At 42.3% G+C, this 27,123-nt stretch overlaps 1 protein-coding gene across 3 annotated transcripts in view; it reads left to right on the top strand.

Annotated features, from left to right (window-relative positions):
* Positions 1–27,123, top strand: part of LOC126278540 (intraflagellar transport protein 57 homolog) — a 159,876-nt gene that overhangs the window by 102,577 nt on the left and 30,176 nt on the right. For all 3 annotated transcript variants that reach the window (XM_049978715.1, XM_049978716.1, XM_049978714.1), the window contains exon 6: positions 18,849–18,963. In XM_049978715.1, coding sequence (XP_049834672.1) covers positions 18,849–18,963 — 115 coding nt within the window. The remainder of the gene's footprint in view (positions 1–18,848; positions 18,964–27,123) is intronic.

Genomic DNA, 27,123 nt, shown 5'->3' with positions numbered 1-27,123 from the left:
AAAGCCTGTGTACATACCAGGTGGAGTCAACCCAGATGTGGAACGAGCCCTTCTGGATGCCATGAAGAGCACAATGTGGAGCCAACTGCAGGTGGTGACTCACGTTGGTGCCAATGAAGTGTGTCACTTTGGATGAGAAGAGATTGTCTCTGGTTTTGAGCAGCTAAGAGAAGTGATAAATTTTGTATCCCAGCGCATGGGTCTGCTCCTGTAAATTGAAGGGTAAGCCGAATGTAGGAAGTGAGTAGGAGCAGGGAAAGGTGAAATGCTTCGGTACTGCATATAGGTTATAGCTCTTTTACTGGTGTATGGAAATATACAACTGATAATACTCAACATAGGCTGAGATAAGCGCAAAGGTGTGAAGCTGTACATCAATCAAGCTACACTGGCAAAATCTATAGTGGCTCGCCCACTATGAAATAGAAACAGTGTTACTTGATCGTCTACTCAGAATTAAATGGGCTGAATCCAGAGCGGCGCTCATTGAGCTGCACAGTGCTGGTTAGAGGGCGTTGTCGTCGGTGTCAGTGTCGTAGTGCCAACCTAGTAGAGTGCACCTACATTGTGGCATCGTCGCTATCAATACTACATCCCTCTCCTCCTAAAATGGTGCACCATCGTTGAGTAGGGCTTCCGACGGCGGGTGCAGGGAACCAGGGGTGGCACAACAGAAGGGGCGGACAGTGGAACTGCCAGGGTGTGCTGCCCACCTGTAACCCCAAATTGCTTGCGAGGGGGCGAGGAAAACACCCCGTGGAAAACCTGCTCAGGCCACGCACCACCACAGGATATGCTCGGATGAGGAGGCAGAGCAACAATCTCCATGGGCGGCAGCAGTGGTGGTGTGACGGCAGCCTCAGCGTCCATCGGTTCCGGCCCTGCGGAGGAACACAGCGGCAGTGATGGCGGTGGCCAGAGGTGAGGCCATGGCAGCGGCGAGAGGCATCTGTCCAGTGCAGGTGACTTTACCGGCAGTGGCAGCGTCAGCAGGTGCATCTGCAGCGGAGCTGCGAGTGGTGGAGGCACCTTCGGTGGAGTAATGGGCTGAGGCAGCGGAAGCCACGAAGCCTCCAATTCTGCCGAAAAACAACCAGTGGCAGAAAACCGAGGATGGCACAAACAGATCTGGTTCTGGTGTCACTTGACAGTGCCGGAGGGACCAGAAATGACAAATAAGGCGTGGCCAAGCTGGCGAAGAATGTGCCCCTGCTAGCAGCGCTGCCTGCCAGAGAAAACGTGATAGGACACGAAATTATGTGTCGCCAAGCCACAACGAGGCGAAACAGCAGGAGCGCATGGTAGCGGGTGTAATAGCTGCAGGAGCGACCGTGTAGCAGTTCCACTGGGGAACAGGTGCCGCGTGGCTGGGAACGATTTGAAGCAAGGAAAGTCCATAGTGTGCACTTGCGAGAGTGCATGGTGCGCAACTTTCTTATCTGCGACTTAAATGTACACAGAAAGCATTCGGCTCAGCGTTCGACTGAGGGTGGAACGAGGCTGAGGTCAGATGCTGAATGCCATTAGCAGCACAGAACGCTTCATATTCTGAAGTCACAAATTGGGGGCCATTGTCAGAGACAGTAACTTCAGGAAAGAACTCAACGCAGAAAATAGATGTCAAAGCCTGAATAGTACTGGCAGGTGTGGTAGAAGACATAGGTACAACAAAAGGAAAGTTGCTATATGCATCAATACCTATCAACCAGCAGTTGTCCCAGAAAGGACCTGCAAAATCGATTTGAATGTGCTGCCAAGACACAGTAGGAGTCAGCCACACTGGCGGGGAGCAAATTGATGCTCTGCTCAAGAGCGACAGTTAGCAAGCAAATTCTCAGTTTGTTTATCAATGCCAACCCAAGTGCAGTGACGGCACGCTAATTGCTTCTTCTGCACTATACCCCAATGACCAGCGTGCAGTAATCAGAGGATTTCCGACTGCAACGAATGAGGTACATCCACACGAGACATCATTGTCAGCTTGCAACAAGATAACACCGTGGTGTACAGACAAGTTGTGATGTTTCGCAAAGGAATGCCGTACAAGGAGATCACTAATCTGGGTAGCAGATGGAGGCCATTGAGTACGAATATACTGCAAAAGAATCTGCAAAGAAGCATCGGCAGGTGCCATGGAAGCAATGCAACGAAAATCTGCTGGAAAACCTTCATCTAATTCCTTATCTTGCAAATCAATAAACATGCAGGACAACTCGGAAGAATCAAACACATCGTCAGGACCGATAGGTAGACGAGACAAAGCATTGGCATTTCCATGCTGGGCCGTAAGCCGAAACAAAATGTAACTGTAGTTAGACAAAACAAATACCAACGTTGCAACTTTTGTGCAGTACAGGTCAGAACTGGCTTTGACTGGTGGAACAACGACATCAAAGGCTTATGGTCAGTGAACAAATAGAACTTGTGAGTGTACAAAGAAACATGAAACTGTCACTCCATATACAATAGCTAAAGCTTCTTTCTCAATTTGAGAATAGTTTTGCTGGGCAGAATTGAGCAACTTAGACACAAAAGTGATCGGGCGAGCAACAGAATGAATGTGGTGTGAGAGAACCGCTCTGATGCTGTGAGAAGATGCATTGACAGCCAAAACAACTGGTTTGGAGGGATCGAAAGGAATCAAACAGCTTTCACTCAACAAAGCAGATTTGAGATTGTGGAAAGCAGCGCCACATTCTGAGTAGACGACCAAGAAACATTGTTTCTGTTTCACAGTAGGCAAGCCACTATAGATTTTGCCATTGTAACTTGATTGGTGTACAGCATCGCACCTTCATCCTCATCTCGGACAAAGTTGAGTATTATCAATTGTATATGTTCATACACCAGTAAGAGAGCTATAACCTATACGCAGTACCGAAGCATTTCACCTTTTCCTGCTCCTACTCACTTCCTACATTCGGCCTATCCTTCAGTTTACAGGAGCAGATCCACAGGCAGCCCTCCAGGCCGTATACAAAAGTAAAGGCTGCTAATCTTACTTGCGAGGTGAAAGCAGAACTCACCTTCTGCAGGATAGTCAATAGGGCCAATTGCAGATCTCTGGTACAGGGCCGAGTGGAGGGTCTGAATCAGAGGCTCATATGGTTCTAAGGCTCATATGGTTCTGCAGTTGTGTAGGCTGCAGGTTCCTCAACTTGTAGTTGGTTCAGTTTTAGGTTCTGCTAAATAGGTTGGGAAACCACTACAGGAGGCAGCTACATGGGTAGCAGGGACTGCGTGATGTGGACTGGGCAGTTTTTTAAGGTAGATGGTCTCCAGGAAACACAAAAAGGACTTCACTCTAAGAGTGCAGGTTGAACACAGGAAGAATGTAGATCCAGAAACCATCAGTGTAACAGCAGTAAATTGTCATAGTTGCGTTGGGAAGGTACCAGAGCTCCAAGCGTTTGTAGGAAGCACTAATGCGTAAATCATTATAGGCACTGAAAGCTGGCTAAAGCCGGAGAGTTCAGTCGAAATTTTTGCAAAGGACCTAACAGTGTTCAGAAAGGATAGGCTAAATACATTTGGCAGTAGAATTTTTGTTGGTTTTAGACACAGTTTATCTGGTGAAATTGAAGTAGGTAGTTCCTGTAAGTTAGTATGGGTACAGGTCATCCTTGGCAACTGGAATAAAATAGTAATTGCATCCTATTACTAACCTCCCAAATCGGATGGTACAATTGCTGAAAGGTTCGAAGAAAAGGTTGGTTGGTTTGTGGGATTGAAGGGACCAAACTACTAGGGCCATCAGTCCCAGAAGTTCGAAGAAAACTTGAGTTTAATTTCAAAAATGTAACTAACTCATACAGTTGTTGTTGGTGGTGACTTCAGTTTTCCTTCTATATGTTGGTGAAAATACAAGTTTAAATCTGGAGGTACGCACAGAACATCATCCAACATTGTGCTAAATGCATTCTCTTTAGTTTTTAGTTTATGAGTCCACTTCCAAACTGTTGTGAAAACACATTTGACCTCTTAGCAACAAATAGTCCTGAACTAATAATGAGCATCAAAACAGATTCAGGGGTTAGTGAACACAGGGTTATCATGGCTAGCCTGAATATTGTAACTCCCAAATCCTCTAAAAATAAACAAAAATATACCTATTCCAAAAAGCAGATGAAAATTCACTTGATCCCTTCCTGACATACATTCTCCACTCCTTCCAAATTAACAGTGAATGTGTAAGTATAAACCAGATGTAGTTTGAATTCAAAGAAATAGTATTGACAGCAATTGAGAGATTTATACAACAGACCTGATCCCCCATGGTACACAAAACGAGTCAGAATGCTGTTGCAGAAACAATGAAGAAAGCATGCCAATTTAAAACAAATGCAGAACCTCTAAGGTTGGCAGTCTTGTACAGAAGCTTGGAATTTAGTGCAGACTTCAATGTGAGAAGCTTATAATAGTTTCCACATAGTGAGTTTTGTCTCGATACCTGTCAGAAAATCAAAGAGGTTCTGGTCAATGTAAAGTGTGATAGTGGCAAGACCAAATCAATGCCTTATCCACGCAATACCAATGGAAATACTGTCTGTGACAGCACTGCGAAAACAAGAGTTACTAAACACAGCCTTCACCAAAGAAGACGAAGTAAATATTGCAGAATCTGAATCAATAACAGCTGCCAACATGAGAAACTTGGAAGTAGATATCTTCAGAGTAATGAAGCAACTTAAATCACATAATAAAAGCAAGCCTTCTGGTCCAGACTGTATACCAGTTATGTTCCTTTCAAAGTATGCTGATGCCATAGCTCCATACTTAACAGCCATGTACAACTGCCCGCTCGACGAAAGATCTGTACCCAAGGACAGGAAAGTTGCACAGGTCACACCAATATTCAAGAAAGGCAATAGAGTTATCCACTAAATTACAGGCCCATATCATTAATGTTGATTTGCAGCAGGATTTTGGAACATACATTGTGTTCGAACATTGTGAACTACCCTGAAGAGAACAGTCTATTGACAACACAGATTTATAAAACATTGTTCTTGTGAAACATAAATAACTATTTACTCACACGGAGTGTTGGATACTATTGACAAGGGATTTTAAATTTATCCCATCTTTCTAGACTTGCAGAAGGCTTTTGGCACTGTACCTCCCAAGTTGCTTGTAGTCAAGTTGCATGCTTATGGAATATCATCTCCGTTATGTGACTGGATTCGTGATTTCCTGTCAGAGAGATAGTGCAATACGTAGTAATTGGGAAACTCATCAAGTAAAAAAAAGTTATTTCCAATGTTCCCCAAGGTAGTGTTATAAGCCCTCTTCTGTTCCTTATCTATATAAAAGATTTAAGAGACAATCTCAACAGCCGTCGTAGGTTGTTTGCAGATGATGTTGTTGTTTATTATTTAGTAAAGTCATCAGAAGATCAATACAAATTGCAAAATGATTTAGAAAAGATATCTGTATGGTACAAAAATTGGCAATTGACCTTAAACAATGAAAAGTGTGACGTCATCCATGAGTGTTAAAAAGGAATCTGTTACACTTTGGTTACACAATGAATCAGTCAAATCTAAAGGCTGTCAATTCAACTAAATAACTAAGAATTACAATTATGAACAACTTAAATTGGAAAGAAGACACAGAAAATCTTGTGGAAAGGTGAACCAAAAACTGCATTTCATTGGCCGAACACATAGAAGATGCAACAGATTTACTAAAGAGACTGCCTACATTGTGCTTGTCTGTCATCTTTTGGAGTACTGCTGCACATTGTGGGATCTTTACCAGATAGGATTAACGAAGTGCATCAAGAAAGTTTAAAGAAGAGCAGCACATCTTGTATTATTGAGAAATGGGGAGAGAGAGTCACTGGCTTGATACAGGATTTGGAGTGGACATATTTAAAACACGAAATTTCAATCACCAACTTTCTGCTCTGAATGCGAAAATATTTTGTTGATACCGACTTACATAGGGAGAAACGATCATCTTAACAAAATAAGGGAAATCAGAGCTCCCATGGAAATATGTAGGTGTTCATTTTTTCCGCGTGCTGTTCAAGATTGGAATAATATAGAATTATTGTGAGGGCAGTACAATGAACCCTCTGCCAGGCACTTATGTGTGATGTGCAGAGTATCCATGTAGATGTAAATGCTGAGTGAAACACATTTGCCTGCAAGATAGCAATGTGTGATGCCTTAAATGACTACTTTAGCAGAACCCAAAGAAATTCTGGTTGTATGTGAAGGCTGTTAGTGATAGCAAAGTTAGTGTCCAGTCCCTAGTGAATGAGACAGGCACTGAAATCGAGGGTAGCAAAGCTAAAGCTGAAATGCTTAACCCTGTTTTCTGATGTTCCTTATTTAGAAGAACCCAGAGAATTGCCCAATTTGATCTTCATATCACTGAAAAGATGAATGAAATAAGTATTAGTGTCAGTGGTGTTGAAAAACAACTGAAATTGTTAAAAGTGATCAAAGCTCCAGGGCCCGATGGAATTCATGTCATATTCTACACTGAATTTGTAGCTGCGTTGGCCCCTCTTTTAACTATAATCTGTCATAGATCCCTCAAATAAGAAACCATGCCCAGTTCGAGGAGAGAAGTGCAAGTCACACATGTCTACAAGAAGAGTAGTAGAAGTGATTTACAAAACTGCCAACCTATATCCTTGACATCTGTTTGTGGTAAAATCTTAAAAGATATTCTGAGCTCAAACATAATGAGGTATCTTGAACAGAATGACCTCCTCAATGCCAGTCAGCACGGATTCTGAAAACATTGATCATGTGAAACCCAACTTGCACTTTTCTGTCATGACATACTGAAAGCTTTGGATCAAGGCAATCAGGTCGATGCAATATTTCGTGATTTCCGAAAAGCATTTGACTCAGTACCACACGTATCCTTATTGCCAAAAGTACACTCATATGGGGTACTAAGTAAAATTTGTGACTGGATTGAGGACATTTGGTAGGGAGGACACAGTATGTTAGTTTCGATGTCATCATTGGATGTAAAAGAAACTTTGGGTGTGCCTCAGGAAAGCATGTTGGGACCCTTGCTGTTCATGCTGTATGTTAATGACCGTATGGACAATATTAATAGTAACCTCAGACTTTTTGCAGATGATGGCGTTACCTACATTCGAGTACTCTCTGGAAGAAGTAGCATAAATATTCAGTCAGATCTTGATAAGATTTCGAAGTGGTGCAAAGATTGGCAACTTCCTCTCAACATTCTTAAGTGTAAAATTGTGCACTTGACCAAATGTAAAAGTGTAGTATCCCGTGACTATAACACCAGTTAGCCACTACTGGAATCAGCCACCTCACACAAATACCTGTGTGTAACACTTTCTAGGGGTATGAAATGGAATGATCACATAGGTTCGTTGTAGGTAATGCAGGTGGTAAACTTCAGTTTATTGATAGCATACTGGGGAAGTGCAATCAGTCTACAAAGGAGATTCTTTCTAAATCACTTATGCGAACTATCATGGACTATTACTCGTGTGTGGGACCCGTACAAAATAGGGCGAACAGGGGATATTTAACATATACTGAGGAGGGGAGCATGAATGGTCACAGGTTTGTTTAATCCATGGGAGAGTGTCACAGAGATACTGAACTAGGAGGCTCTTTAAGATAGATGTAAACTGTCCTGAGAAGTTCTATTAACAAAGTTTCAAGAAGTGGCTTTAAATGGTGACTTTAGGAATACACTACAACATTCGCTGTGTCGCTCACATAGGGATTGTGAGAATAAGATAAGACTAATTACAGCAACCACTGAGGCATTCAATCAATCATTCTTCCCATGATCCACAACACAATGGGACTGGAAGAAACCTTAATAACTGGTACAGTAGGATGTACCATCTGCCATGCACCTCATTGTAGTTTGCAGAGTGTAGATGTAGGTGATGTAGATTTAGATGTAAAATGTTGATTGTTTCAGTGTTGGAAAGTGATTTGTTTACAAGTAATGGAACAAGTCCCTTCTTCGTTTAAGAAAAAAGTATTAATGGAATGGCAGACATTGCGGCTCAGCGATGCTAACAGTGTACCCAGAGGTGCTGATTGTACGTCTAGAGAATATAATGTGGATTGATGAAACGTGGGTTAATGTGTGTCAGACAAGACTAGTCTTGTTGACTGATGACACACATCACGGAACAATGAGTGTGCCTGTAAGACATGGGGTGATGTGAATGAGGCTGCCGCACAGGTATCACGAGATGTAGGGAAGAAGATCGTGAACCAGTATCATTCCCAGTACTTGGCAGTAACAGATTGGAAGTGTATACTGGACTCCTCATATTCATGCCAGGCAGTCCACCGCTCTACACTTTCCTTCCATGAATCAAAGCAGTGAGGTAGATGCAGTATTTCTTGATTTCCATAAATCATTTACAGACACAAACTCGTCCAAGAAATCCTAATTTAAAGACTTCAAGAACCTCTTTAAATGGTGAGTCAATGAGTATACCATAATCTGTTATGTGTCACTCTCGTAGGGGTTGCAAAGACAAGATTACACAAGTGCTTAAGCAGCCATTCACCCCACACATTTTGCAGTAATTGCAGCGCTGTTTTTAATAACATGGCTGCTTTTATATGTGGCCCTACATCTTGTAGCTGCAGTTTTTTATTGACAACAACAAACAACACACCATTATGTACAACAGTGATGAGATGAGCACCAGAATTAGAAAATCAAGTGAGAACTTTAACTGAAGAATACAAGTGTAGGTAGAGTCCTAAAGTCCTATCACATGCTATTTCATTTTATGACATGTAACTGCCCAAGACTGTGAGTTGAACCTTCACCTAGCAAGGGTGATGCACAGAGAGCTTGGCTGCACTGATGGCATGATGCTGGGAACCTTTTTCTTTTCTTTTTTTCCCCTTTTTTATATTAATTTATTACTGTCTAAGTTCTTTGTAACTGCTCCTGTGTTCCCTCTTATATGTTTATAATGACCTAACTGTTCTGTTTGGCCTCTTTGTATCTGGAGCATGGACACATTTGTATCCTGCCTGTCTCACTGCCGAAGCAGGTTGGGCCACCTGGTGGTCCATCATCTGTCCTTCTGGTTTCCCAGACTTGAAATTAGCTGATTGTCAGACTGCCGTGATGCTATATAGAACCATCGGGCAGTCAGTTTTGCGTGATCCCTTATCTTGGGGATCCCTGTTCCCTCACCCCAGGCCCTGGTCGGGTGGTCTTCCAGTTAAGCGCAAGGTGAGTCACAGAGCTCTCCCTTCCACCCTGTGGAGTCGACAAATGTTTGTATCGACTGTGTTCCCCCACACTGAAGGTGCATATTCTAGCACTGGTCAGATCAGTGCCAGATACAGCGTAATGCGTCAGTGTGGAGGAAGCGTTGATTCTGGGTTAGTAGGGATATAGTGTCTTCAGATGTGCATGCGCTTTCCCCCAGACCTCACAGATATGCAGCTTCCAAGTGAGGTGCCTATCGAGAGGTACTCTAACATTCTTGATGACTAAGAGTGTTTGAAGTGTATGTGCAAACTCGCCACTTCTCTTACATGAGTTGACTTACTTGGTATGCACAGCTGATCTTCTTCTCTGGATAGCTGGTTATGTCAATCTCTAAAAACTTCTTCTCCGGAGAATGATGCTAGTTAAAGGAATATATAAGACTCTCTCTCTTTGTGAAATACTGAGGTACTCGAAGAATACTCTTCAACAACTGTCGGTATGTTTGATCATCCACATAGAACAAAATACACACTTCTCACATAAACAATTGACTTCTTCCAGAATGAGATTTTCACTCTGCAGCGGACTGTGCGCTGATATGAAACTTCCTGGCAGATTAAAACTGTGTGCCCGACCGAGACTCGAACTCGGGACCTTTGCCTTTCGCGGGCAAGTGCTCTACCAACTGAGCTACCGAAGCACGACTCACGCCCGGTACTCACAGCTTTACTTCTGCCAGTACCTCGTCTCCTACCTTCCAAACTTTACAGAAGCTCTTCTGCGAACCTTGCAGAGCCTTCCCTTTCTGGTCCATTACTGTGAATGTCTACCATGGCTTGTTTGGGCAGGCAGGCATTCCGTTTTCAGTTCGCACCCGCTAGGGATTTCAGTAGCAGTGGAGGCAGCTGAGCATACCCTATTCGGTCTGCGCCTGCTAACTACTTCCTTATCGGAGGTATTTGCGGCATTCATTTCAGCGCACTGGCCAGCATGATTTGTGTCAGTGTGAGAGCAATGCAGTGACCATTTGCACACTTTTCGATATGAAAAGATGCGCCGAGACTGCCTGATCAGCGATTGAGGGGGGGGGGGGGGGGGGGGGGGGGGTTACTCTCTTTCTCATCACGACATTATTACAACTAAGGCCAGGAGTAACTTACCTGGTCAGTGCGTTATTGGTGCGCTGCTCAACGTCTGCCTTTTGGAAAGTGTTACACCCGCGACAGCCAGAAATGTGCAGTTGCAGCACTGGCACATTTTCTGTGGCTTTGCTTTGCACTCATGACGTTCATGTGGCCCATCACATTTTATGCATTTTTGCAGCATAGTGCAGAACTTAGGTACATGATTGAGGCCTTGGCACCAAAAACATTATGGTCCTGTGGCCCTTGCCACGAAACTTTTCAACTTATTTTCCAGCAGTGTGTGATGTTTTTGAGCTGGAATACTTTCCTATTTTCTATGCTGCCAATCAATATAACCATAAACAGCGGGGTCTGTTTATTGGTGCACGGCATTTTCATGCGAGAGACCACTCTGACGCCGAAACCTAGTCCTTCAATCTCCTCTTTGAGGTGGGCTGGGTCCATTTGGGAAGGTAGTTTCTGGAACACTACATTGAGCAGCTTGAGTGGGTCAGATGAATGGGTATAGTAGGCCAGACCATGGGTCTTAGCCACACCTGTAACCACACCATAATCCTCTCACGACTTCACAGCAACCTTAAAAGTGTCCCGACCCGCTGTTCTTATCGTGACAAAAGATAGACTAGACTGTGTTATTTAAGAGGTGCTGAAAGCTCTTAAAATTGCTGGACAATTGTATAACAATCAGAGGAGAGGATTTTCAGTCATCTTTGGTTGTTATCATCAGTTGGTGCGTCAGTGAATGTGACGTATCTGTTTGCAGTTGGTAATGGCTGTGCCTGTGTGATCGTCACTGCCCTGGTAGTGTGCTTCCTGCTCTGCACTTGGAAACCGTCCTCGGTGGGGAGGTCACCCTTGGTGGGAGCCTTGGTGCCCATGGCCAGAGGACTTTTCTTTGTGCACACCTTAGGCACCTTGCTTCTTGGGATGGGAGGCATCTTAGCAGAAATTTTCTCAGAAGATGCCTCGAGGCGCTTCCTTGAGGTTGTTTCCGCGTCAGGTGTCCCCTCGCGCTTGTGTCCACCTCCATCTCTGTCTGTTTCCCAGCTAGGATTAACCCCGTTAGGAATGCCAGACTTTCACTGACCACAGATGTGATCACAGAAGCCTGTGAAACGCCAGTGCAGCTACTGACCGCGCCATTTGGCAGATACCACCGAAAAACAGCCAGAGTACGTCAACGGCCTCCCCTCTACATGTAAAGCATGTGGAATCACAGTGTAAATCACTGCCAATTCAAAGGATTCTTGAAAGATATGGAAACAGAGTATGGGATATCTTGCTGCAGCACAGTTCTTGATGTTTTCTTTGCAATTTGTGAGGGAATATATCTCTTCCTCAAAACAAAAGGGGAATAAATGTGTTGTCTGAAAGATTTAAAATGCATGTCAATCATAATGTTCCTAGCTGACATAATTATGCATCTGAATAATTTAAATCTGTCATTACAGGACAAAGAGCAGCTAACATCTTACATGTGCAACAAAATCAGAGTGTTCATGGAAATGTTAAGTTTGTACTAGGCGCTAATGAGTAATGGAATTTCAACTTTCCTCAATCATGTGGCTTCTTAACCTGAAGATGCCAGCTTTGGTGATTACCAAGTCAGGATAGAACATTTCTTCATGCCTTTTGAAATGAGATTTTGAGAGCTCACCATTTTGAAAATGGAAATTAAATTGTTCAGCACTCTTTTCTCGATTTCACCCAATGATTTGCCATCAACACACAATTTGGAAGTTATTAATTTGCATAATTCAGCTATGCTTAAATACAGATACTGTAACACGTGAATTTGTCACAATGGTATTGTTCATTACAGCAGAAAATTTCCCAGCTCTACAAAAATGTCGCTCAGATCATGTGCAGGTTTGGATCGACATATTCTTGTGAGCAGCTTTTCTCAGCAATGAGAAGAACACAAACAAAGGAACAGTCTTTTCGTCAGTATGCAACTATTAAACCATCCTTTGCATTAATGCTATGAATACTTTGACACCCAGTATTTCCACTCTTGTCATGAAAAGAAAATGTCAAATTTCAGATGTCCAGTGTGCAATTTGTTTTAAAACAGCTGTTTCTCATTTTTTCCCCTGAATTTCATATTTCTCTGAGGTAGCATGTTAATATGCCATATCAGATAAGAAAATGAGATTAGGTATCATGTACGATGCGGTAGATAGGGCTCGTTGTACTACCTGCTGTGCCACGTGCCGCTGGCCCATTTGATTGTTCACAGTGAGCAACAATGCTCTGCCCAACAGTGGCACTCCACAGCTCAGCAAAGAGCTCACGAGCTGAAACAACCTGTTGTAGAAGATGTGTCTTCTGTCACATGCAGCCATTATAAATTATAAGCCATAAGCAAATGGAAAGAGTTACATTCACTTCCCTATCTTGTCATGAGGGTGATGTCTGCATATATGTTCATTCTGTTATGAAGCAGAAGATAAAAGTATGTCTGATGTAAATAGTGAAAGAAAGGCTGAGTTTCTGTTTCTTGAAATAAATAGATCTAATAGTAAATTTTGAAATAGAGTTATCTGTAAACCACTCAGAATTAGCACATATCATTCACTCAACCTTGCCTTCACTAGTGTCATAGTACAAATGTGTAACTGGGACACACAAATACAGACAGGTGGTTAAATTTTGGCACTACGGAGAATTTTAGGAGATGATTCCACTTTAACAATATGAGTATTATTCATCTGGATCCAACCTATTATATGCTACACAAAGGAAAATCTGATGGTATTTTTCAAGCCTGTGGAAATAAATGAAACAACTTTTTCTCAATATAGTCTGCTCTCAAGATGCTATGAAATTATCTGGCACAAGATAGCCTCTTTGCAAAAAGAAGTGTTTTTCATGAAACATTCTCACACAGTACAGAAAGCAATCAGAATTTCGTCTGAGACAGTAACTAAAGACAGTGTGAGCATAGATGTGATTGAAACCATTGTCAGTATTATAATTCCATTTCTCACAGTGATCACCCAGGAGAGATCATCCAAAATTACCAGCCTACTCAACATATTACCCATAAGAAGCTAAAGCTGTGGAGTATGATGTTTATGAACAACTGATGTAGTATCTTAAAACTTAAAAACATCCTCAATAAATATCAGTCAGGCTTCCGAAAACACTACAGCATAGCTACTGCCTTAATCAAAGTGATTGATGTCAACAAAAGTGCCATGGACAGTCATCAAGCAATCATTTTAACATTGCATGATTTCAGCAAGATTTTTGATATTTTATAAAAATGAAACAGTGGAATTTCTTAAACAATGGAACATTGTGGTACAACAGCTTATCTCAGACACAGAATGCTAAGCATCATCTGTGGATCAGTTAAGTTATTATGGATACATTTGCTCTCTGGAGTCCTGCAGGGTGCAAAGCTAGTCCATTGTTTTTCTCACAGTATATCGATAATATTCCATCTGTACTTTATTCTTTTAATTATTGCTTATATGCTGACGACACCCATCTGTACATAAGCACTAGTCTGAAGAACATTGCAACTGCCATATGAGGTATGAATAAAGATGACCTTTGTTCAGTGATAAGATATCCAACAGCACACAAAGCTGTTTCTCAAGTGACCTGCATATTTTATCAACATTTTGTTGATGCAATCGCAACAAAGTTCTCGAGTAGAACAAATGGTCATAGATAAAGTGTTTACATTATCAGAATTCATTGTCTTGTCGATAAAAGTGATGATAAAAATTGTAGATTCATTCATGCACTAATTCATTAACATAGCGTATTTCTTAGATACTTTCAAATAAAAATTCTACTCAGTTTAATGGTTCAGTGCTGGGAATGCTAGATCCCTTAACTGGGTAGGTAGATTAAAGAATTTAAAAAGAGAAATAGATAGGTTGAAGTTAGATACAGTGGGAATTAGTGAAGAATGGTAGCAGGAAGGTCAGGACTTCTCCAGCAAGTGAGGATAGGTTTATCAACACAGAATTAATTAGGGGTAATGCAAGAGTTGACTAATAATGAATAAGAAAGTAGGTATGTGGGTGAACTATTAAATAGAATAGTGAACACATAATCATAGCCAAAACCCACCACAACAGTTCAAGTTTCTATTTATACCTGCTCCACAGGTGAGGGAGAGATTGAAAGATTGCATGTTGAGATGAAAGAAATTATTCAAATATTTGAAGGAGAAAGAAATTTAATTGTGATGGCTGACTGGAATTCTGTAGCAGGAGAACATGAACTGGAGAAATGAATGAAAAGGGGAGTTGCTTACATTTTTGCTAAGAGCACAATTTAATCAGTGGTAACACTTGGTTCAAGAATCGCGAAAGAATGTTTTATATGTGGAAGAGCCATGATAGTACCAGGAGGTTTCAGTGGTAATGGTAAGACAGAAATCTAGAAATCACATGTAATTTGTAAAATATTCCAGGAGCAGATACAGACTCTGATCATAATTTACTCATTATACACTGCAGATTAAAACTGAATAAATTGCAGAAATATAAGGAAATGGGATCAGGGTAAGTTGAAAGAACCAGAGGTTGTTGAAAGTGCAGGTGGTTAAATAGGTAAAATGTCATGTCCCAGTAGAAGCCCTTGAATAACTCTTTAGATGAGATTTGAGAGCTGAAATAGAAGGCAGCATATGGTGAAATAGATAAAATGACAAGGCCCAGTAGAAGTCATTGAATCACTTGTGTGATATTTACTTTCATTGTTAAAAGCAAAAAATATTTAAGCAAAGCAAGTGAAAGGGAATATAGACTAAGACGTCTAAAATATGAGATTGACAGAAAGTGCAAAATGACAAAGCAGGAATGGCTGGAGGTGAAATGCTAAAGCTATAGAGGACTGTATGGCTATGGGAAACATAGAGGCCACCTATAAGAAAATTAAAGAGACATTTGGAGAAAAAAGAAACAGTAATGACTAACAGCTGCAGTGGTATATTACGGATAAATAAAAACAGTTTGGTACATCATTGCAAGCAGTCAAGGAGATGAAGGAGAAGTTTGGAAAGAGAGTCAGAATTCATGGACAAGAACTGAAAGCTTGCTGATGATAGTGTAATAGCCAGAGACAGTGACATATTTGGAAGATCAGTTGAACAGTGCCTTGAAAAGAGATTTACAATGAGTAAGAAGAAACAACCGTAATGGGATATTGTCGAATTATGTCATATAATGCGAGGGAATAGCATTAGGAAATATTACAGTAAAAGTAGTAAATGAGTTTTATTATTTTGGCTGCTGGTGGAAATAGAGAGGCAATTCCATATAAAATTTAGTGTTGGGACATCTTTCTTGAAATGTAGGCTTGTACAGAAGGGAAATGAGGGTGAAAAACAGTTCAGAGAAAAAGGCAGTAGAAGCTTTCGAAATGCAGTGCCACAGAAGATTGCTGAGGATTGGTTGTGTAGATTGGGTAACTAATGAGGAGGTACTGAATCAAATTGGTGAGAAAAGAAAATTTATGGCACAACTTTACTGAAGGAAGGGATTCGCTGATAGGACACATTTTGACGCTTCAAGGAATATTTAATTTTATAAATTGAGGGAAGGTGTAGCAGTTGTAGAAGAACTCCACAGCTTGATTACAATAAGCAGTAGATTACAGTAGTTACGCAGACATAAAAAGATCTGCACAGGATAGAGTAACATGAAAGAGCTGCATCAAACCAGTCTTCAGACTGAAGACTCCAACAGCAACAGCCAACTGTTTTCTGTTCTAACCCAAGAACACTGTATCTTTATTAAATGACATAGCATAAATACATTAGAGACAAAGTATGTATGACAGACAACACAAGTAGCCGGCAGTTCCTTGCACTATGGCCTCTACAGTTGTCAGTTCTAATAGGAGGCTGTGCACGCAACTGCTGTTGCACTAGCAGTCCAGGTGGCTTTTAGTGATCAAATCGAGCACAGACTTCACACGCAAACTGTGAAGAGGCGCACACGCGGATTTGGCAGTTACAGTATTTCCATTCTTCTATGACATTGGCAGGTATTAGAACTCTGATGAAGCTGACACTCAACCCATAAGTGTTCCCTTGCATCAACTTTTTGTTCATACAAATGAGTTTAAGAAGATAATGATACTGAGTGTTGCAACATTAGACCTTCAAGCTGTGTACTCAAAAAAACATCCTAAAATGTTAGCCATTGGTAAAATTATACCTCTTTCATTTATTTATAACTTCCTAGATGTTTTACATCAGTTTCGGATTGTAAAATCAACACGAGTTCACTATCACTTACCTCAACGCACTGTAGCATGATTCTGCCTACGTGAAATAGACAAGTATAAGATGCAGTTTCCATCGGGAAAGACATCAAGCATGAATGGGTGCAGATGGTTCACAAAACTGTTCACTTAGTCAACAGCTGTCACAGTGCCTTCGATTAGTACCATTGGTATCCCTGAAGGCTGGGTGAATGCCCCCGTAACATAATATTGTCCCGACTGGCCTGCGTCCTGTTTGCAGTGCATATTTTGAACAGCAGTTTGCCTCGATGATGGCATATCTGGATATGACCACTAGCCCGATGTACAAAGAAACGTGATTCATCCAGTGAGGTGACACATTTCTATTGGTCCATGGTCAAATCTCAGTGATCTTCACTATGTTCATAATTGACCATGTTAATTCAACACAGGTACGCTTAGGGGTTGCCTGCCATGGAACCACATATTCAACAATATGTGCTGAATGATGTGCTCCAAAACACTTTTGCCTGCAACAGCACTGTACTCTATGATCATATTTACCATAGATCAGTGCCTATCCTAGTTTACAGATTGGGAAAGCCTCCAACATCCATATTTTCTGATGAGGTACAGAGGATTAACACCTTGTTGCTTACTTGTGGTTTCACCATCCTTTGGCCACTTCCGATAGTCCTCAGGACAGAAGCACATGAACAGCTGACCAGCTTCACCATTTCTAAGATGCACATTACCAGGTACCAGGCTATAACAATCTTCACTCTGGAAAAGTCACTTATACTAGTGGATTTACCGATTTGTGGCCAGCGTGGTCACTCTGTTTGTATATTTTCGTTACTGTGGCGTATGCTCACAATGCAACCAGATGGCATTCAGTCTCATGGTGGATCGTGTCATAATGTTTTGGCTCATCAGTGTATATTGTGACATTACAAGTAGGATTGCTTGCTGTGAATCAGTTGTAAGCCTGTTACACTATTCTTTTATCTATGTCTGGTATGGGTGCATTTCAGCCTTTTATGAGCTTACTTGTATCGTCAGCAAGCATGTGAGCTTTTGAAGTGTACTCCAATATCTTTAGTAAATCATTATTTAGGAAGAAAATGGGTGTGGAATGTATTAGAATGAGAGGAGAGGGAGACTTTGAAGAGAACATTATGGATGTAGATTAATGAATCAAATGTAAGTGGTGGGGAGTTGTTTATGAGGGGGGAAGGGGAGACGTATTGGGTCAGATGTAGAAGAGGGGGGGAGGGGGGGCAGGAGCTTGTAGAGAATTGGTTCTGGGGCTTGTGGGAGCATGTATTTATGGGAAGGGGGAGGTCAAAGTAGCACAGCAGCCACTGAAGTAAAGCATGTCATGCTGAATGACCACACATTTGTTGCTATATATATATATTAAAAACAAAGATTCCAAGACTTACCAAGCGGGAAAGGGCCGGCAGACAGGCACATGAACAAAACACACACACAGAATTACGAGCTTTCGCAACCGGCGGCTGCTTCGTCAGGAAAGAGGGAAGGAAAAGGAAAGATGAAAGGATGTGGGTGTTAAGGGAGAGGGTATGGAGTCATTCCAATCCCGGGAGTGGAAAGACTTACCTTAGGGGGAAAAAAGGATAGGTATACACACACACACACACACACACACACACACACACACACACAACCTGCCAGCGCTTTTGTTTGGTAAGTCACATCAACTTTGTTTTTAGATATTTTTCCCACATGGTATGTTTCCCTCTATTATATTCTTCTCCTAGTATGATATTTATAAACGTTACTGTTATTATAGACTGTAATTCACTATTGACAACAAACTTAATAAGGGGGTAAATGTACTGTGAGACTGTTGTGTACATGCAACTGTTTACAGAGCTGTCTACAAGAGATTCTACAATGGACATAACATATTACCCTTATTATACTCTTTTGCAATGAAGACCTTTTCTCCTTAATGATGAGTTACTCAAGAAAATGATAGCACAAGACATTAGTGAATGATCTTCTCACCTCCAAAATCTGATATCATATAACATATATATATATATATATAATCTGTGGTGATTGTGCAAAATGAATGCAACATTTTTTCTCCACTCAGGCTACTATTTATTTAAACTTTTCCTTTGTTTCACAATCAGTTTTGGCTTTTCAAGCCATTATCCAGTGATTATTTGAAAAATTTGCATCTTGTGTTTGAGTTCTGTTTTTGTAACTGTAACCCATAGACAAATATTAATTAATCACTCTGGAATGTTACAGGCTACATCTGAACCACAGAAACTTGAAGAGGTACTGGTCTCTGACATGGATGTTGAAAAATGGAAACTGGAAGTGGAAAGAGTCCTTCCCCAATTGAAAGTCACAATCAAACCAGGTTTGTTTATAAATAAAGTTCATAGTAAAGTTGCTTTTTATGTACTAAGTTTCATTATTTTTTTCTTTCTTCTCAAGGTTAGATACATATGTTCAATACCAAGTAAAATTCTACAGATTTAATTATATTTGCAGAGGAATCAACATGGGAAAGGAAAAAAACGTGTATGTTGTTGACTTGGTTAGAAAGTGATGGGGAAGGCATTTAATTTTTCTTGCCATTAAAAATAGACTTTTTTTGCCTTAAAAAAGGCCTTGAAGGGTCAACGATTCATGTCGGATGAGGATGTGCAGCAGGCAGTTACAGACTTCTTCATGCGGGAGGGCAGGGTGTTTTACCATGGGTATCTTCAACCAATTGCATTGGTGGAATGGTTGCCTCAGTGCTCACTGTGACTTTGACTGATTGGCATACTGATTCTGGACTGTACAGTCTTTGAATGGAAACTTTTTGACTGCCCCTTATGCTTGACCATATGGTTTAACTTTCTTGTTTATCAATTCCTAATGAACTTTATTCAGTAAGAGGCGTATGAGGGTATCATGAATAACGTGAATCATAAAAAAGGAACAAAAACTATCAACATTACTTATGAACAGCTGCAGCACTCACGTTACTGGAAACTGTTTCAGACCAGAAAATTTATTTAGTTTGAAAGAATAATTTAGACACATCTTACATATTTTCCATTTGGTGGTGTCTGAGTGTAATAGAAGTGTGATTTTATGTTAAAACTCGTATAATGGTCAGAATTATTACTAAAGACACATTGAGGATACTACTCCAGCAGGACATGGAAGAAATAAAACATAAATTCTACGTAAGATAACCAAGTGAGGTGATGCAGTGAATAGCAAATTACACTCCTGGAAATGGAAAAAAGAACACATTGACACCGGTGTGTCAGACCCACCATACTTGCTCCGGACACTGCGAGAGGGCTGTACAAGCAATGATCACACGCACGGCACAGCGGACACACCAGGAACCGCGGTGTTGGCCGTCGAATGGCACTAGCTGCGCAGTATTTGTGCACTGCCGCCGTCAGTGTCAGCCAGTTTGCCGTGGCATACGGAGCTCCATCGCAGTCTTTAACACTGGTAGCATGTCGCGACAGCTTGGACGTGAACCGTATGTGCAGTTGACGGACTTTGAGCGAGGGCGTATAGTGGGCATGCGGGAGGCCGAATTGCTCAACACGTGGGGCGTGAGGTCTCCACAGTACATCGATGTTGTCGCCAGTGGTCGGCGGAAGGTGCACGTACCCGTCGACCTGGGACCGGACCGCAGCGAAGCACGGATGCACGCCAAGACCGTAGGATCCTACGCAGTGCCGTAGGGGACCGCACCGCCACTTCCCAGCAAATTAGGGACACTGTTGCTCCTGGGGTATCGACGAGGACCATTCGCAACCGTCTCCATGAAGCTGGGCTACGGTCCCGCACACCGTTAGGCCGTCTTCCGCTCACGCCCCAACATCATGCAGCCCGCCTCCAGTGGTGTCGCGACAGGCGTGAATGGAGGGACGAATGGAGACGTGTCGTCTTCAGCGATGAGAGTCGCTTCTGCCTTGGTGCCAATGATGGTCGTATGCGTGTTTGGCGCCGTGCAGGCGAGCGCCACAATCAGGACTGCATACGACCGAGGCACACAGGGCCAACACCCGGCATCATGATGTGGGGAGCGATCTCGTACACTGGACGTACACCTCTGGTGATCGTCGAGGGGACACTGAATAGTGCACAGTACATCCAAACCATCATCGAACCCATCGTTCTACCATTCCTAAACCACCAAGGGAACTTGCTGTTCCAACAGGACAATGCACGTCCGCATGTATCTCGTGCCACCCAACGTGCTCTAGAAGGTGTAAGTCAACTACCCAGGCCAGCAAGATCTCCGGATCTGTCCCCCATTGAGCATGTTTGGGACTGGATGAAGTCGTGTCACGCGGTCTGCACGTCCAGCACTAACGCTGGTCCAACTGAGGCGCCAGGTGGAAATGGCATGGCAAGCCGTTCCACAGGACTACATCCAGCATCTCTACGATCGTCTCCATGGGAGAATAGCAGCCTGCATTGCTGCGAAAGGTGGATATACACTGTACTAGTGCCGACATTGTGCATGCTCTGTTGCCTGTGTCTATGTGCCTGTGGTTCTGTCAGTGTGATCATGTGATGTATCTGACCCCAGGAATGTGTCAATAAAGTTTCCCCTTCCTGGGACAATGAATTCACGGTGTTCTTATTTCAATTTCCAGGAGTGTAGAATTACATTTTCAAGAAATAAAGTTCAAGCTATCATCCAGCAAGCATATTATGGTTTCTGTGGTGTCTGTTAAACATGTCAGATTATTAAAGGGATGATGGCTTCAAAGAACCAAATTCCACTTTATCTGATCAAAATTTCTATATCTGCATTGACACTCTGCCAAACACTGTTAACCACTGTTGCACCAGTTACTAGGAGTTCTTCCTTTGGGGTGGAGAAAGAATCATTGCTCAAACACTTCTGTCCACACTATAACTGGTCTAATCTTGTCATCTTGATCTGTTCAGTAGTGACACGTAGTGGGTGCTCCAACTGGAATGATCTCATTGTTGATGAAACATTAAATCCAATACTTTCTCTCTTGTAAGGAATGCAATTTTAAAGAACAAATATCTCAAAGAAGAAAAGAACAATAACAATTAATTAATGCTAAAATTGTGATGTCTATAATATGTGATAAAGAAAACATGCAGAAGACAAATTTCCCTAGACAGCAGGTCATATTTAGAAATACAAAAAAGTCAGTAAAAGGATTGGATCAACGAATGTTCTCAGCAAAGATTAATGGAAGAAATTGACTGTAAAAAGAATAAAAACTTCAGAAGTTGTGATGGAGGGAAAGTTTTTGGAAATATTTATAATTACAACGGAAAGTATCTGGGACTTTGCATTACACTGCATATTGCAGATAAACAATATATGAGAATTCTTTTACTAAACCAAAGTAAGTTCAGCACTGGGGGTGTAGATACGGTACAGGAATGTCTACAGGTAATTATTGGTAGAATAAATTACTACTTGTCTTGAAGATGGAGTGCTGAGTGGTGTATAGATACATCAAAAGTAGAGCTGACACTTTGTTTTAGATTAAGACTTCCACATTGGCTTGGAGCAACAAATTTAATCATATAAATGCAAACACTCATCTAGTGCCGCAGCCTGTGCTCTGGCCTGACTAGTGTACTAGGCTGGAGAGCATGAGGAATTATGAAGGGAGGAGGAGAAGATTGTATGAGTTAAGCAGTGAAAGGATGAAAAAGGCTGTAGAATAGTGCAGTTACAGTTCCCTGTAAAGGTGGTTGGGGGCTTGAGGGAACGTGAAAGAGGCAATGAGATGAAAAATTCTGAGGAAGATACTTAAGGAATAAACTAGACTGTGCAAGAGTATGACTAATAATGTATAAGAAAATAGGTCTACAGGTGAACTGCTATTAACAGTTTTGCATGTGCATCCCACAAAACTGTAACCTTCGGCACAAATTTAACTTTTTATGTCTGTAACTGGAAAAGGGACAACAGGTTATTGTTATGCCACTGGTAGTGAGGAGCACTGCTTTATTATGTCACTGAACTTGGAACGTGAATAACAAGAAAATAAGACTTAGTGCTTGACAACAAGAAGATAAGATGTGAAAAAGCTTCCAGAATAGAAGTTGTATTGCGCAGATTGCCGCTGATACGTATCCTGACCACCAGTTTCAGCAATGTTATATTGCCATCTTCAGGTAATCGTATACATGAATTATAATGCCACTGTGTGGCCATCGAAAACGTGGAGGTAAACTCACAGAAAAAACACTCCCATGCAACACTAAGTACACTAAAATAGAAACCATAACAGTATCAACAAGGTATGGAGGTGTCAAATACAATCTACTGCTGTCAGATGTGTGTAGGTTGATAACCAGCTCCATACTCAAGTACTGAAGTACAGAGCTGTGGCTGTGGCTGTGGTGAGGGTACAGAGCAACATGCTCTCGAGGGAGTCTGGCCATGGCTTGCTCTGCGAAATGGAAGGTGCAGCTAGAGGTACTTCTGGAGGAGACCAGCTCGGTGACAGACAGGAAGGTTAACAATTAAGGAGTGCTGCCAGTAGGAGACCAGTGGTTGGCAGTTAGTGTTGCACAAAGCTCTCTTCGTGGAAACATTAAAGGTATTTGAGACGTGAGATGTAAGGGGCCAGCTAATGTCGTGCTCCCTTCAGACCAAAAGTGTGAGGCAGGAGAAATGTGGCTGTGGGAAGCGGCTGATGTGTACCTGAAACTGGACAGAATGCACAGTGTGTGTGAGTGTGTCCACAAGTGCAAAGAACTGGGTGAGAATTCAGAAACGGCTACAGTGATCGAGCGAAAGGTGGAGAAATGCCGAGAATTGCAAGGGAATGCAGGAGACAAGTAGGCAGACCAGTAACTCGGAAGAAGAGAGTGCAAGTGCGTGAGTGCATGTACAGTAGTGCATGTTGATCCATGGTGGAGTGCATTGAAACATATGGGAAAGTGTTGGAACATATGGGAGATCGTTATCACACATGACAGAGTGTTTCGGGAAACAAGGAAAGTAGGTAATGCAAAAACTGCATTTTATTGGTAGAACACTTAGAAGATGCTATATGTTCTGTAAAGAGAGTGCCTACACTACTCTTGTCTGTCCTCTGCCAGAGTATTGCTGTGTGGAGGGGGATCCTTACTAGACAGGATTGACAGAGAAATTCCAAAGAAGGGGAGAACTTTTTGTATTGCAAAATAGGAGGGAGAATCTCATGGATCTAACAAGCAGGTTGAGGTGGCAGTTATTAAAACACAAGTGTTTTTCATTGTGCCGAGATAGTTTCACGAAATTTCAGTCTCCAACCTTTTCCCTCTGAGACCGAAACTATTCCATTGATGCCATCCTACTTTGGAAGATATTAATTAAGAGAAATCGAAGCGCATCTGTGAGATTGAAGTGTTCATTTTTCCCACATGCTCTTCAATGGTGGAACGGTACAGAGAAATAGTCTGAAGGTGATTCTGCCAGGCACTTAAGTTTGATTTGCAGAGTGGTCATGTACGTGTAGGTCACAAGAAGAGATATGCTTATTGCATAAGATATGCTGTCCCATCTGTAGGGCATGGGGGCATTGTCACTGTACACTGCAGCTGAGACAGGAAGCAGTGCCATGGTTCAAAACACTGCAACTGCATTCCCTTAGCTGGAGTTGCAGGAGCAATAGTTGTAGTGCTGGAGTAGCTATGGTTGTCATGGGGATAAGAACAGTGTGTATGAAAGAAAATGCCACCCACATAAGCCTGTTCCTCATTGCCACTTGTATTTCTGTGATTGCAATAGTGTCAACACACTTATTGTTATGCCTCTGATAATGATGAGTAATGCTTTATTATGTCTCTGAATGGCACATAACAAGAAAGCAAGAACAACAAGAATTAAGATTAACACTGTATCCACCAATAGATCTCCGAGAGTCTATGTTTGATCACTGAAATAGTAAATTCCCACAGTGTCCTTAAATACCAAATCCCATGAGGCAGTGGTCAGCAATGACCTCTGGTGATGGCTAAGCAGCTCGGAGAATGTAGGATAGTTAGCGACCAGTGAGGCTGTGGTTGACGGATGAACAGCAGCCGCATTGTGATGGTGTAGGGGCTCATGGAGTGTGTGGAGTGGCACCCATGAAGTTGTGGCCAGTGTCAGATGGCAGCTGCTCAGAGACACAGCGATGTGACTCGGAAATGTACCACAGGCAGAACAGTTCGAGGCTGTGGTTGACAGCTTGGCTGCTTGTGGAGATGGCTGGTGCCCAGGACTGGAACTAGCAGAACTCTGCTGGCTGTGCACTAGACAGCTGGTTATAAGCACATCCGATGGAAGATTACATGATTATTTTCTGGGCAGTCTGTGACTGACGTAGAAAAATAGTTCTGTAATGGTGATGCAGCCTTGAGCGATGAGGGTGCTTCGGTGTTGTGTGGAGCTTTTTTTAAGTCTGCAGGTAAATATGCTTATTTATATCAGCAGTGGACATGGAAGTCTCTAGTGTTCCTTACTGGCCATCGCATTTTGATGAGACAGACACCACCAGGCTGAATGTGTTACATTACAACCAAATTTTCAAGGTGTATTGCACCAGGATATCATAGTAACTATGCTTACCAACAGTGGCCCTACAACAAGCCAGAGGGCTGAGCTCCAGAAGAGAAATAAAACTTACATTGTGAGTAAATCTACAGAGGAACAGCGAGTCCAAGTATCATGTAGAAACAAAAATAGAGCTAAACCAAAATGCAACCAACATGATTGCCTGAACTCTAGCATGTGGAAACAGAGCTTGGTGTGAGGCGAATACCATGTCCGAGGTATTTGAAATCAGTGTAAGACCTAACGGGTTTGTCTTATTGCTGCTGTCAGGTGAACACCTGAGTCAGTGGTCATGTGCGTACAATGTTTCCTGTGCGCTGTCTGTGGCAGTTTACAGTATTACTCTGCCACAAAACCCACAGAGCTCATCTGTTTTCAAGTCCATGTGGGATTGCTATATCCCTCCCCCCTGAAAGGACTCTATATGGCTGAAAATGGCCTCATTTGTGATCTGACTTGCGTCACAAAATCAAGAGAGGGTGTGAGATTCCCCAGCAGGGCATCTATCCCAGAAGTAGGCAATACTTACGCTGCAGATGCCTCCAGAGTGGTGGAAGATTGCTGCGGCTAGTGTAATGGTTGGTCTCCCTGCATTGACAGGGGCGAAGACTCATCTGTGGGCAAGTGGGAAAGGGAGGGCACTGGTTTCATTTCCATGGTCTCTGCAGCTGTAGCCACAGGGGCAATCAGTGCCTGCTGTAGAGGGTGATGTGCCCATTCCTTCAGCTATATCATACAAGGGCCCTGGTGCAGGAGGCGTAGATCCTCGCACTGTAATGCAGCAGGAATGACTACTCTGGGAGAGAGGTCTTTTGTAGGCAACAACAAAACACCATCAAAAACAGGGAGCAGGAGCTCCAAAGCCTTATTCAAAGCCAGCCCTGTTGAATGAACTGAACCACCTGCCAGAGAACTGTGTTGGCAGCAATGGCCTGCATTTCAATATCACGATGGAAGCAAAGCAATTCTTCACAATCAGAGTTGGGAACAGCACCCACAGGGAGGTGGCACAAGGCATCCGCATTGCCATTCTTAGATGCAGATCGAAAATGGATTTTGCAATTGTAGTGAGAAAAGAACAGCACTTTGCAATTGTAGTGAGACAAGAACAACGCCCAGAATTGTAGGGGGATGCTGCCTTGTTAGGCAAGGAAGTGTGAGGGTTAAACAAGGAAATCAAATGTTCATAGTCAGTAATAAGAAGAAACTTGGAGCTACACAAAAAAACATGAAATTTCTGGACAGTGAAGACTATGGTAAGAGTCTCTTCTTCCATGCTGCTGTGCCAGAGTGAGAGTTTTAGAGGTGAAAGCAACAGGTCATTCAGAGCTGTCAACATTTTGGTGTGCTAGGATCACTCCGAGGCCATGCTGTAAGCCATCAGTCACCAAAACAATGTGCTGGTCTGGAGAGAACGCAGGTAAAGAAGGAGCTTTTCAACATTTGAAAAGCACTTTCACAATCCGAGTTCCAGAAAGACCTTGAACCCCAAATAAACGATAGAATGTTGAAAAAAACTGAGATTACTTGAGGTTATATTGCAAGTCAGCAAACTGTAAAACATGAAACTAGAGTGTGCAAATTTTTCTAGTGATTGGCTGTGGAGGAGCCTTTAACAACGATATCATTCAGATAGTTAATACAATCTGAGACAGGAAATTCAGTTACTCTAGAAATTGTTGTGAAATAGAAGGGACACTGGCCACACCAAAAGGAAGGTGCAAATATTGATAGAGACTAAAAGGTGTATTCAAAACCAGAACCCGCTGATACTCTTCGTCCACAGGAACATGCAGATATGCTTCAGGCAAATCAGTTTTAGAAAAGTACTGGCCACCCGATATTAGTTCCAACAGTTCCTCTGGGCGTGGTAGAGGATATGTATTCACAATCAACTGCACATTGATAGTAGTATGGAAGTCGCCACAGGGGCAAAGTTTCCCCAAAGCTTCCAAACTACAACCAGCAGCAATG

This window comes from Schistocerca gregaria, chromosome 6 (genome assembly GCF_023897955.1).
Source record: "Schistocerca gregaria isolate iqSchGreg1 chromosome 6, iqSchGreg1.2, whole genome shotgun sequence".
NCBI classification, from domain to species: domain Eukaryota; kingdom Metazoa; phylum Arthropoda; class Insecta; order Orthoptera; family Acrididae; genus Schistocerca; species Schistocerca gregaria.
Note: the sequence above shows the minus strand (reverse complement) of the source record. Positions and strands in the feature narration are given on the sequence as shown.